At 35.4% G+C, this 13,740-nt stretch overlaps 1 protein-coding gene across 1 annotated transcript in view; it reads left to right on the top strand.

Annotated features, from left to right (window-relative positions):
• The window catches only part of Iqcm (IQ motif containing M), a 402,626-nt gene extending 397,441 nt beyond the window's left edge, over window positions 1-5,185 (top strand). Inside the window, exon 12 of the mRNA XM_036187564.1 lies at window positions 5,082-5,185. Coding sequence (XP_036043457.1) covers window positions 5,082-5,185 — 104 coding nt within the window. The remainder of the gene's footprint in view (window positions 1-5,081) is intronic.
• The last annotated feature ends 8,555 nt before the right edge of the window (window positions 5,186-13,740 follow it).

Below are 13,740 nucleotides of genomic sequence, written 5' to 3' on the forward strand. Positions count from 1 at the left end.
TAAGAGTTAGTGTAGTGTGACAATGGAGTGAATTACTGATAACTTGAAGATGCAGATGCAACAGAAGGCACAGAGTGCAATACAGTGTAATTTAAATAGTACTGCAGTTTCCAAGAATTCCTGGCAGGATTCTGAAATCCACATGTGGATGAAGGCTTGCCAATAGCACAATGAAGCACATCACTGATGGAGGCCTGTGTTTCCTGTGATAAAGACTCACGTGACTACAAAGAAATGCGGAGAAAACTGACATCAGCACCTATCACAGAGCCTGGTACAGCATATACATTTTCCATGGCAGTAATTTTTCTCATTGTCATTTGTATACTCACTCAAATTCTATTTTGTGATTGACAAAATATAGAAATATTTCAAGTGTTTTGGGGCTCTTTATATATTTTTCTTTTTACTATTTTATTGTAATAGTACTTAAATGTGCAGAAAAATCGAAGGACATTAAAATAATGCATTTATTTTATGATCTACCTATCAAGCCATCTTATAATACATCTGAGGAGATCTACTTGATTGCTTTGGTTTACTTTTTTTGATATTACATATTTTCTCATCCAATAGGTTTTCCATGCTATTACAGAAGACGATGAACTATGAGAGATTGGGAAAAGTAGACACTGCTTTAAGTAACGCAGCTAAATTATTAGAAACTGTTCAGTGTGATTTATGAGTGATGACGTTAACTTAGGTTACTTGGCCAACATAGCATTTACCAAGTCTAAAGATGGGCCTACCTTTTCTGCAGTTTATGTTTTGAAACCAGGAAGTAGGCCCATGACTTCTACTGAATTGCTTTCTCTTTGGATGAGTTTTCCTCTTAGTGTGAAGAGGTTGTTAGTGATTGGTCTTCCCTCTTAGAGTCTCATCAGCTTTCATACTTGTATAACACTCTTGTCACTAATACTGACTCTGCCCTCTGTTGACATTTCTTCATAAGAGGCCTTTCCCCTTATTTCCTCTCATCTTCTAAGAGTGGATATAGATTCTCACTCTTCTGGGTGCTACCATGCTCTGCTCTGTAATCTGTGTGGCTTCACAGCCATTCAGTGACCTTCCATTGCAGTGTCTGCCACAGCCCTGGACCTGAGTGCTATCGTCTGTCTTCTTTTTCTAACTTGAGTCAATTCTGGTCAGCTAGTCCTCTCAGAATCCTCTGGCTTCCTCTTGAGATTTCACAGCCACATTGGATTTCCTCTTATCATGTGGGGATCAATTTTTTCCATAAGACAGCAGAAGCCCAGCTTGATGCTGCCCACAATCTGGCTTTCATAAGAAGTCTGCCACCAAACTTCCCTACTCCTAGATGATCCTAATGACATGAACTCACTTTTTCTTTCCCCAGGCCAAGGAAGAAGGGGAGAGGGAGTCTGGCCCACTCTCATTGCTCAGTAGTGTCTCTTTTGTTCTTCACTAGTCTGCTCTTCAAGTCTTGTTTCCTTTAAGTTGGACAGAGTTCTCATGCCATCACACTCTCTTCCTTACCATATGGCCCCATGTGCCAAGTTCTCCAGACTCTCACTTCTTAGACCCCCAAATGCCACTCATTGTGAATCAAGCTATGCCCTTCCAAGTGGAAAGCTTACTTTCATAAGTTATTTTTTCCTTTGTCTTTTAAAACTTCCTTCTTGAGATGCACTTGTCTTTGTTCCGGAATTTTTCTGCTTGGAGGAAGTGCATGTGCAGATGTCACAGAATTATCCACCTCATTTCAAAGATGAATTAAGGTTCATTTAAGTAGCTATATAGTTTTCAGTTTTGCAAATTTAAAACTTCAAGATCAAAATATGTATTAGCTGCATCTAATTTGTCTTTGTTAAAATTGGTAAACATCAGAAAGAAGGTGATTTCTATTCAGTCATCCTTTAGGAAGTCACTGTCATTCCATAAGTAGCAGAATCGGGAACTGGAAGCAGTTAGAACTGGGAGACAAACTTTTAATATTTCACAATAATATGTACAGAAATACATGTACACACATATCTGCAAATGAAAATACATATGCAGGAGCATGTATATGGTCTACTTGGAAGCAGTCCCAATAACCTTAGTAATTCTTATGGATTCTCAAGACATTTCATTTCACACATGCTAATGAATGCATCAGTCCAGAATGCAACATAGAATTCCAAGTTCTCTGTTCTCACCCACCCGACCCCTGTCTTCTGGATGTCAGGAAATGGGTCTCAATGACATAGTTCAGTGAGCTTGGTTGAAACTGGTTTCTTCATTTCTTCTTTGAGCCAAACAGGTTTTAAATTTGGAGTATTTGAGGGCCACACAAGTGACCTGGACTGGGACGTTAGCTGTAGAGATAGGGTCTACCTGCTCAGAATGTAGGAAACAGGAAGCATTCTCTGTTGCCACCTGGTCTTGAAGTTTTTCTTTCTTCCATTTTGCTCAGATTCCCTATCCCATTCCTTCTCCTCCCTTTTTTATTTCAGATGATATGCTCTTCTGAGATGCCCCTCTGAGGTGGTCCCATAGGTGGGAAACTGTGCCCTCCTGTCCATGTTCCCCTCACATACAGTAATTCAGATACCCAGGGCGTACTAGAAAAACCTGGGCTAAAACCTGATCTTACTCCTCAGACTCCCACTGCTGTTACTGATTTCACCCGGGCTTTGGCTGCATTATCTTTCCCATCTGCCAACTTAGCAAGGGAGTTAAAATTTACTTAATATTTTATTCAGAATTTGACTGTTTTTAATCAGAAAGATTGTTTTGTGAATCTCTTCTGCCATATGACACAAATGAAGGTCAAGAATATTTACTTTGAAGATTAAAACTATGTCATGTGTATTATACAGGGAAGTGGTGCTTTTTTTAATTTAAATGTTTATGAACAGCACATTAACTGTCAATAAAATTTCTTTTGGAAGCTTATAATATCATACTACAGACAATAATACTTAAACTGTATTTTGAATAGTTGCTAAGTGTGAATTGTATCTTCTTTTTGTAGATTCCATAGTCATCATTTGATTTATAGAAATATCAAGGGAAACGTACAATGTTTGGCATGGCATATTGTTAAAATATTCACAATAGGAAACATTTTATATTAAGATCACATCTAAAATACATGCTCATCTCGTGTTCAGTGTATTAATTTAGGACCCTGGTGAGTTTAGCTGTTTTTCTATGACCACAGTGGGAATGATTACTAAAATTTACTATTTTATAAATTCTCCTAAGGTAGTCTAACTTATTTATTTCTAGAATAAATTTTATTATGCATATTTAAGGCACATACAGCATAGTGTTGTGGGATACATGTAGATAGTAAAACGGTAACTATGGCAGAGCAAATTAATATACCCGTCACCTCACAGACATGCTCATTTTTCACTTACTTTTTGTTTTTGATAAAACTGCTAAAATCTACTCATTTGGCAGGGATCCCAAATGCAGTGCAATTGTATTAATTACTGCTCTCGTGCTGCACATCATCTCCCACAGTTCTTTATTGTTCATTCCTCCTGTCTGTAACCAGGGAGGTATACCTGCCTATCACCCATGCCTACACTCCTGTGTCCAAACTCATTTCTATTTCTATTTGAACTTTAAAAAATTCCATATAACTAAGATCATTTCATGTAGTTCAGTGTCCTCCAGTTTCTGTATTTCTTGTAGCATGGTGTGACAAATATCAGGATCTCCTTGTCAAAGTTAAACATTCTGTTGTATAGTTTGTTCATCCATCTGCTGGTTGGACACCTATGCTCATATATTAGCCATGGTGAGTAGTGCTGCAGTGAAAATGAAACTGGAGATATCTGTATAACATGGTCAATTTCATCATTTAGTGGTTATTTGCACAGAAGAGGGATTGTTGCATCATAGGACAGCTTTGTTTTTAATATCCTTAGGAATTACTGTTCTGTTTTGCAAAATGGCTGCAACAATCCATATTCCTGCCATGAGTTTTCAAATTGTCTGCTCTCCACATCTTCACCAACATTTTTCTCTTTTAGTCTTTTTAGACTTTTTGGTCCTGGCTGCTTCTATGTGGAGGAGCAATGATCTCAGAGCTTTGCTTCTCATCTCTGGCGGTCAGTGACACTGACCATCTTTCCACATACATGTGCTCCATTTGTCTTTCTTTTTCTTTTCTTTTTTTTTTTTTTTTGGAGTGACACCTGTTCAGATACTTTGTGTCATTGTTTAATTTCATTTTGCTTGTGTAATTCCTGAACTTTTGTCTAACGTCAGTGGAGCTCTACATGAACACATGTCAAGTTGTTCATAGCCTGTATGCAACATAGAATGTCCTCAAAACTAATGGATTTATGGTGGTTGTTTTTTTTAACAATAACTATAGTACCTGAATAACAAGGCTGCATAAGTCTATCTGTAGATTATTGCTATGTATAATGGTGATTTCAAGAAATATATATGACTTTCATCTTTACTTCAGAATGTCACCTTACATATAAACATGGACTAGATATGGACACTGTATACAGTAGTGACTTACAATGATTAAATATTTGAATTAATATTATACTATCAGTTTTAAAATCTTTGTTCTTGTGATTGAGCAAATGTTACATCTAATTTATTTAAAGTATTCTATATATCAATGAAACTCAGTTCCTGACATCATTTCTTTCAACACATTTTTAAAAGATTTATTTTTATGTATGTTTATGTATGTATGTGTGACTTATGCCACTATGTGAGGGCCTCTAGAGAGGCTAGAGGAGGGCAGTTGATCCCCAGGAGCTGGAGTTACCAGCCACTGTGAGTCACCTGACTTGGGTGCTTGGAAATGAACTTAGGTCCTCTGGAAGAGCAGCAGTGCTCTTAGCCACTGACTCACCTCTCCAGCTCCTTCTCTCAGCTCTTTGGTTCAACAATAACTTTGGCCGACAAGTCAGTTAGCAAGATATAAAAGTTAATACAATAAAAATTAAGGAAAGGTGTCCAGTTCAATTTTTTGGTACGCATTAGCACAACCAAAATTCATTTCCTGTAATATTCTAGGATTTTGAAAACCATCATGTACTTCCATTGTGTTAATTGATTGAATATTTATTAATGTAATCATATATTTTGTATTATAGTGAGTGGACATCCAATACTCAAGAGAGCTAATATCCAAACTGCTGGCAAGTTGGTGGCTAACTCCATAAGAGAAAGGAAAATGAGACAATTTTATAAATCATGAGAAGTGGAATAAAGTTTTCAACACAGCACTCCTTTAAATGGTTGAACTGATCTCCTCAGAAATGCATATTAGTAATGACCACAGAATGATTTGCTATCAACAAGGATAAAAGACAAACATCTTTGCATATGCAAAATGGGACATTGACAAGTTAGTCCATTATTTATAAGTGTGTTTAGGTGAGTACTCTTTGTCTTCTTAATTAAACATCTCCTAATCATAGCGAAGCTGTATAGTGTCGCTTACTGCTTTCATTGGACTGAAATCTGTTTCTGCTCCACTGATAGTAACAGTTATAAACTTTAAAATTCTCATTTTCAAAATTCTCAGTTCTGATAGTTAAGATTTTCAATTCATCATTTTTATTCTTTAAAACGTTCTGTCAGTGTGCTTTTTTGCTAAAATGAAACATTTCACAGTTTGTTTTCCAGAATGTATCTCATCACTTAAGTTTTTTTACTTGTTTCAGAAACTGTGTCTAAATCATACACCATTAAATCATATACCATTTTTCCATATTCATTGTCTTTCTCTGCCCTCATTGCTCATTCTAAAGGGAAGAGCTGACATCCAAGATGCCGAATGTCTGATATTCCTTACCCTTTGTGCTGCAAGAATGTAAAGCACAGTGGCCACAGCATCAGTTCCTTAAGAATCTTGAGTTTAGTTCTATCCATATGTCCATCCTTAGATTTATACTTAATGAATGGGTTAGAGAAGCAAAGTAGGCACAGTTGTGGACAAGCAGAATCTACATGCAGCACAGATGTAGATGTAGGTAATCATGGGTGGCAGGCATTTGGGGTTTTCAACTTTCTTAACATTGACATATTACTTCTATAATATCCTTTTCACTCTCATAATGTAGTTTACTGTAGGAATCCACATGGAAGTCATGGGAATGAACTATGAAATTCTGTCTCAGTAAACCAGAGCCAAGGTAGCCTATAAGCCATGAGGAAGTCTAACCAGAAAATTTTAGCTCTTACATCTGACAAGGAAGAAAATACTGGTTACTAGCTAAAGCATGGTTTATGTATGAAATTAAATAATATATTCTTCTAACAGTTGTAATAAAGTTCACTTTCTTAAGAAAGATATTCACTATTTGTGTAACTGAAAACAGGAATGCACAAACACAAGAGAAAAAGGTAAACATGACTTAAATCTCAGTATGGCAAGAGCCCATCAGCCTGCTTCTGGCTTTGGGGTTGACAGATAACAACACATTGGCTGCTATTCCAAAATATTAGGAGAAAGACAACATGCAGTGATCATTAAATGTTCTTATGTACCTGAAAAACTAGATCTTCTAATAAGCATTACATAATCTCTTTAGTAAATAAATGGCAATATGTATAGGAGGTAATTCATATAAAATCACATTAAAGGTACTTCACAAAAATAAAACAAAATTTAATTATGAATATAGTTAGTATTGGGATAGAAAATAGAAATACTTTTGAAAAATGATTTCTATTGTCTCTGTCTCCTACTTTTGACTATCATTGGTTTTCAGCAAACTAAAGTAGGGCTTCTGAATGTTTTTTAGAAGTATAGGCCTACATTAAGTCCCCTGACAATATGTCTCTCTAGAACTGTGGAAGACAGGGTAAGGTCAGGAAAAGAAGCCTTCACTTTTCAATAGTCAGAGTCTATATAAAAATTGGCACTTAGTGCTCATCAAAGAAAAAGAAATATTGGATCTGCTCTAAATGTCCATTGTGTTTTGGAGCCAACTACCTGATGGAAGTCATCACTTATATGCAAATGAACTGTCAATGGCTTGCCACAGTTGGCAATCAGTGGACTGTGAAGGGTATGTCTTAATAAGAACTGAAGCTCTTCACATACTTTGATTTACTGGAAATAAAATGGAAAAGTCCTTTGAGACTACAAAGGACACTTGTTTCAGATAAAACGTCTAGACAGTAGCAATATATTTATGGCTTTTATTATAGCAGAACTGCAAATTAAAATGGAGCAGTGAGAAAGTCCCTGTGACCCAGCTAAATTCTAAAGCTCTGCTCTGGCTAGAGTAATACAATCTTTAAAATAGCTAATGCAACTAAACAAGAGCCCTTTAAGGAACAGGGGTCAGACATGCAAGGTCAATATTTGGTTTCTTACATCTTTTAAAATTGTTTACATCTTACTCTTTATAGTTTTTATATTTTTATATCATCTGAAAAAACTGTATCTTTATTAATTAATTCAGCTATGTGAACCTGAAAATTCAGTTTCTGTGAACCTGAAATATGGATCACAACTCAAACAATTCCAATGTAAGAGAATTATTCCTTTTCTTTCCAGCATCACTTACAAAGTACAGATACAAGTGGAATGCTTAATTCTCTGTAACTACTTACATTATGTTGTTTATAGTAATACTGTATCCATAAAGTATTTTCACCTATAGTTGTCCCTAATTAGGGAACATTTATAGATAGAGCAACCTTTTATTGGTTCATTCATCATTCAAGGCATGCTAATTTTTTTAAATCCTAAGCATCCTGCTGTTTTAGGCTTATTTCATCATCTAGTGTGAATTAGTACAAGCTTTGAGCTAAGCAGTCTCCCTGGGTTCAGGCCTGTCTCTCCTACAGTCATTCTTTAAATATTACTGCAGTCTTCGTGTCCAGGCTTGAAACAATGGAAAGAATGTGGGGAAAACATGCCTTTTTCCTAATCGTTTCAACTGGAACTTAGAATATATCACACCTGCTAGCATTTTACTGGAGAGAGAATTAACCGATCACTGGGCTCCACCTGAATTCAAGGGCAGGAAGGAATGTCATCTGTCTTTGCTTCGAGGAAGCCCACTGTGCAGAATTCTGGATGTAGACAACAATGTAGACCAAGGATGTAGATACTGCATTCTCCCTTAGCCTAGAGAACAAGGGATATTACTAATGGTTTCACTTGAGTTATTATTGTTGTTATTATTTATAATATCATCATAAAATTATCCAAAGAATTGTCATTTCTAGATTCAACTTTTTTGTTAATCTTCTTATTCAAATCACCAAAATCTTAAAAACATCAATTTCAAAGGAACTCACTTTTCTTTTTATTGCTTGGGTAACTACTTGTAGAAATTGAAGAACTTTGGTCTGTATTTTTACATCTTACATTTTCATTATTCAATAAAATCATTACAAATAAACAATTTTAGCTATATTTTGATAATAACTTTTCTTTTTAAATATAAAACTATACAGTTCCATTTTAGAAACTAATATTGGAAACTAATATTTCTAGGACAATGGAAAGGTAATTGTATAATCTCCAAACTCTTTGGTATAAGTAAACAAAAAACAGATTGATTGAAGGGTATTTTAAATGAAAGAGCACAAAGAAATTAAAATATTTCCCATAGCCAGAGAAAAAGAAATTTCCAATAATCAAAATTCAAATAAATTTGTTAACATTTTTTAATAAATTTGTTCTGGCTTTAACCTGATTCTTTCAAGCCTGCTGGCTCTTAATGACTTAGTTCCTTAAACTTCAAGTTAAATAAATACTATACTGCAATTAAAAATAATTAAAAAAAAAACTTGTTTCTAATGTTTTTTGAGAAGTCTCTGCAAGTTTTATTTAATTTCCACATTGTTAAACATGCATTTGAAGAATAGCAAAGTAGTATCAACAAGCTGCAGACTATTGAGACTATGTTATGACCATACTAAAATCTATTATGGAGATTAGCTATGTGTTGACAGAAAGTGAGGAAGGTGTTTGTACTTCTGTGATCCCCATGGACACATCACATGTAAGTGATCCTGAGGTTGATAGTTGTGCTGTAGCTTTTTGATTGAGATTCCTGGTATTTCTGAGGCAATTCTGGGATGTTGTTCTGGTGCTTTATTTATTTTGTAACTTTTAACAATTTTTTTGCCTGACATTTGACTCAAATATGCATTTTTTTATCAATAGGGTAGTGTCGTAGTTAGAATTTCTATTACTGTGAAGAAAAACCATGACCACATCAACTCTTGTCAAGAAAAACATTTAGTTTGGGACTGGTTTATAGTTCAGAGGTTTAGAACTTTATCATCCTGGCAGGAAACATAGTGGCATGCAGGCAGACATGGTGCTGGAGAGGTAGCTGGGAGTTCTACATCTAGGTTGGCAGATGAGCAGATGAGAGAGAGAGAGAGAGAGAGAGAGAGCAAGAGCAACACTGGGCATGGCTTGTGCATTTGAAACCTCAAAGCAGACCCCCAGTAACATACTTCCTCCATACCTAGTCCAACAAGGCCACCACATCTCCTAATAGTGCCACTTCCTATGAGCCTCTGGGGGCCATTTTCATTAAAACAGCCACAGGTAGCATCACCTTATCTTCTTCAACTTGGAATCCTGGTCTGTATATCTTCTTTTTTACCCTTCTTTATTCTTTTCCTCCCCACTTAATCTCTCCATGTTTACTAAGTAATAATAGTCAGTGAAGGCTCTACCTATTAACACACAAAAAATCTACAAGGTAAGTTGCATTTTTCAAACAATGCTCTTGATGTGTACTGTAGGTATGAATGTCAGCTGTGAGATGTTCTGACATACCACAATGTCTCATAGTTCTAGTTCCATTTCCCTCTTGCTTGCACTTCTATAAGTAAGAATCTGCAGAGGAGAAGGTGAAGGTATCAGAAAAGTAATTATTTTTATAGATGATTGATAAGCATTTGAAACTATGAAAACATGACAGTTGTTTGTAATCCACAAAAAATTAAAGGATGCAATAGGAAGAGGTCTATCAACTGAATTTATCTGCATTTTGGCAACATTTGTATTAAAGGCTAAAAGATTGTAAATTGCATACAATTTCAATGATAGTACAGTGGTTAGTCTGGAAGTTAAATCTCTTGAAGTGTTAGATGATAAATGAACATGTATTGCATTTTATAACAAATGAAATATGATTATAAGGAAAACAGATTGCCTTATACAAATGTAGCATCTGAGAACTTTCATCATAAATCAAGTTGCTTAGTTACAATGCAAAGATGTCTGAAAAGGCATGTTTGGATCATTACTGGTGGCTGAAATTCTTAAATTGGTGATTTGATAAAAGTATGCCTATGTATGAACCTCATTCTTTTATAATAAAGCAACAATAAAGCCCATGAACATAAACGAGTATTCTATAGAAACAAAACTAACACGGCTGTCATCTATCAACTCCAAGACTCTCATCATACAAGCAGATGCTAAGGCTGAGAAGGGAAAGAAATCAGCCACAGTTTAGTACCAGAGCTGGGATTTGGCAATAGAATTTCAGGTACCAATTCAGCCTTCGTTGTCTTATGATACATCATTTCCATGGAAGGATTCCACCAATCCTCAAGTAACCCCTCAGACTCTGGGGTTCCAGGAAAGACTCCTGATTTCCTTCATGATCGTCCTTCCCACATGAAAAGATCTTTCTGCCATTTTCTTTCCCTCCTTCTTTGCCTTAGATTTGTCAGTTTGCACAGCTAAGGTGGGTTCAAGTTGCTAATGGACCCTAGTGCTTCTTTCAAGGCTTGCTGTATCATTGTGAGTAAAGCCAGGAGCTTCAGACATTGCCAGTCCACTTAATAAGTATCCTGATAACCTGCATATAACAGATTGACTGATAGAGTCACAAACACAAAAATTAAGCTTCATTTTGTGCATCTCCTATGAATTTTGTTAGGTGACCCTTTTAGTACGCATCTGAGGGTAAGTCGGCAACTAATTGTATATTATGATGAGGTTTATATAAGGAAATATTATCTAATCTTGTATTCTAGCATAGCTGAAACAAAATTATATAAATAATTACAAAGACATATGTGTATATATGTGTGTATGCATGTGAAATAATTTCATATATACATTTGATATTTCAGAATAATACAAAACAATGAAATACACAGTCCTTTATCCACCAAACACTCTTCAAAGCCTCTATTCATCACTGTTCTACATGTAGGTCAACTTTTTACAGCTTACATGCATGGGAGAGAAAATGTTTGCCAGGTTTTTGTTTGTTTGTTTGTTTTTAGTTTGACCTTCTTTACATAGCATGAAATCCTTGAGTCCCATCTGATTTGGTATGATAGACAAGATTTCATTCTCCTTTGTGATTGATTAATGTTCCATTGCTTATATGCACATTAGCTGTCCAGTCATCTCCTGATGGGCATTTTAATGACTCCACTTAACTGCAGTAAATGTGGACTTCTTTTGGCTACGCTGGTTCTGTTTCCTTTTCCTGCATGTCTAGAAGTGTGTTATCAAGGTCTATATTTGCTTTTTAGAGTAGTTTCATTGTTCTTATTGATGTAGGAGGAGCTACTATGCTGTTCTCCATATGGCTGTCTTAACTTACATTCCCACTCAGTTGTCTCATATATATAAAACTTTTAACTCACTGGGCAAGGAAGGTTTCTGAGAGGAAAGACTATAATACACACATGTCTAGCACATGCTTTTGTGGAGGTGCTTCTTAATTGAGAAATTTAAACCAAATTGATTGAGAAAGCAGAGTAGGCTAACATGGGTTTTATCAAGAATTGAAAAACTTTCATTTTTGATCCTGTAGTAAACATTGGAAATTTATAAATGGTAGCAGGACACAAGCAGCAGGCTCAAATGATATGTTATCTAAATTGAAACTATCACAGGAGTAAAAGAACTAAAATTAAGTGTTTGTTGTATTGGTGGACCTACAATATATAATATTTTTTAAAGATTATAATCTATAAACATTTGAAAAATAACATATTTATTGGATGTATAATACTATTTAAAATGTTTTATTGGTATTTTAACATTAAACATAATGAAAGCCAAAATATTATTCTAGTGTTGTAGAAGAAGGAAGAATTTTGTCTTTCTCATCTATTGCAACAAGGTATATATGTATTTAATGTATATATTTAAGTATAGGTGTTTAGTATAATAGATTGAACCCAGGACTTTGTACATGTGAGACAAGCAGGCAAGAATACACACCATTGTGTATTCCCTAATTATGGCTTTTTAAGAAAAGTTACATTATTTTTTAATTGAGAATTTCATACACAAGCACTGTGTCTACATCACTCCTGTTCTTCCTTTTCCCAACTTTTCTCAAGCCCCTGGATCCATGATCTCATATTGGATTGTTATTGTTATTTATACATGCATACACAAGTGCACATATGTGCATGTACATGTGGGTGTGAGTATGTGCGTTTGCATACGTGTATATACAACCTACTAAGCCCATTTAGCACTGTTCATATGGCTGTGTGTCCAGGAGTAACTACTTCTCCCTCTCTCAGCACCCACTGACCGCCTGTAGCTCTTCATCTATGGGTGGGGCCTTGTGTGACTTCCTTTGTCCACTGTCAACTGCGTTGTATAGTGAGTAACACAGCTGCCTTCTCAGCTATAGTTCTTTAATTCAACATTTTTGATATTTCCCCAAAAGAATATTTTTTCATAAATTTGCTAATGTTTTTCTAATTTGCATTTTGTTTAATATATTTAAAATAACGATACTTACAACTAGACTTTTAAAATATATAACATTGTTGTAAATTGAAAAAAGTACTCTGTGTGTGTGCAAAAAATACTGGTGAACTCAGAATAAATTCTGTCAAGTGAAGGACATTTTTCATTGCAAATTATTTTGTATATGGTTATATGTAAGTACTTTAACTTAGTTTTGGATTTTAATTTAACCTCCATTTGTAGCTGATTCTTAAACAAATACAAAGTTATTACTTACCATTTCTTTGTTTAGACGTAGGGATGGGGTGGTGGGACAAAGGAAAACTTGTAAGATTTGGTTCTCTCCTCCTACTATGTAGGTCCCAGGAATCAAACTCAGGTCGCCAGGTGTGGTGGCAAATGCCTTTACACACAGAACCATTGTGCTGGCCCTTGTTTAATAGTATGTTAAATATAGTTTGAATGAGTCCCCAGGGTCATATATAGGAAGGTACTCTGGACCTTTAGGGAGTGGGAGCTAGTAGGAGATGTGTAAGCCTCACTACAAATGGGCCCTTGCTCTAGCCTTCTGGCTCAGGTGAGTGGTTGATTATACCATGTGGTCCTCCCATGTTTTGTTTCCCATTCCACCGAGGCCCAAAGCAATAAGAATCTCTGATCTTGGACTTCAACCTTCCAAACTCAGCCAAAACAGACTTTACTTTTTATAAATTAATTGTGTCAGGCATTTCAATAATAGTGATGGATATCCAGCCAGTATAAAATATATCTTGTTAAGTATTGGAAAGCTAATCACAGTGTTGCTACCAGGCAGTACACTCCAAATCAAGATGATGGAACTTCAGAGTTAAATCTTGCATAATACATACATCTGGACTTGGGGATTCAGTCTTTGTGGCAAGCACCACTATTTGCTGCTATCTTGCTAGTCCTAAAGGCATCTTATCAATTGTATACATTATCATCTTTTGATTTGGCCTTCTATTAGAAATTTTATTATTTTTTTACTGATTTAAATTAGTCTCTATAGTCTCTATTTTAACTGAATGTGGATGCTGTTTATAGACTTCAAAGATGCTAAATAGAGTCCC

Source organism: Onychomys torridus, chromosome 5 (assembly GCF_903995425.1).
Source record: "Onychomys torridus chromosome 5, mOncTor1.1, whole genome shotgun sequence".
Taxonomy (NCBI): Eukaryota; Metazoa; Chordata; class Mammalia; order Rodentia; family Cricetidae; genus Onychomys; species Onychomys torridus.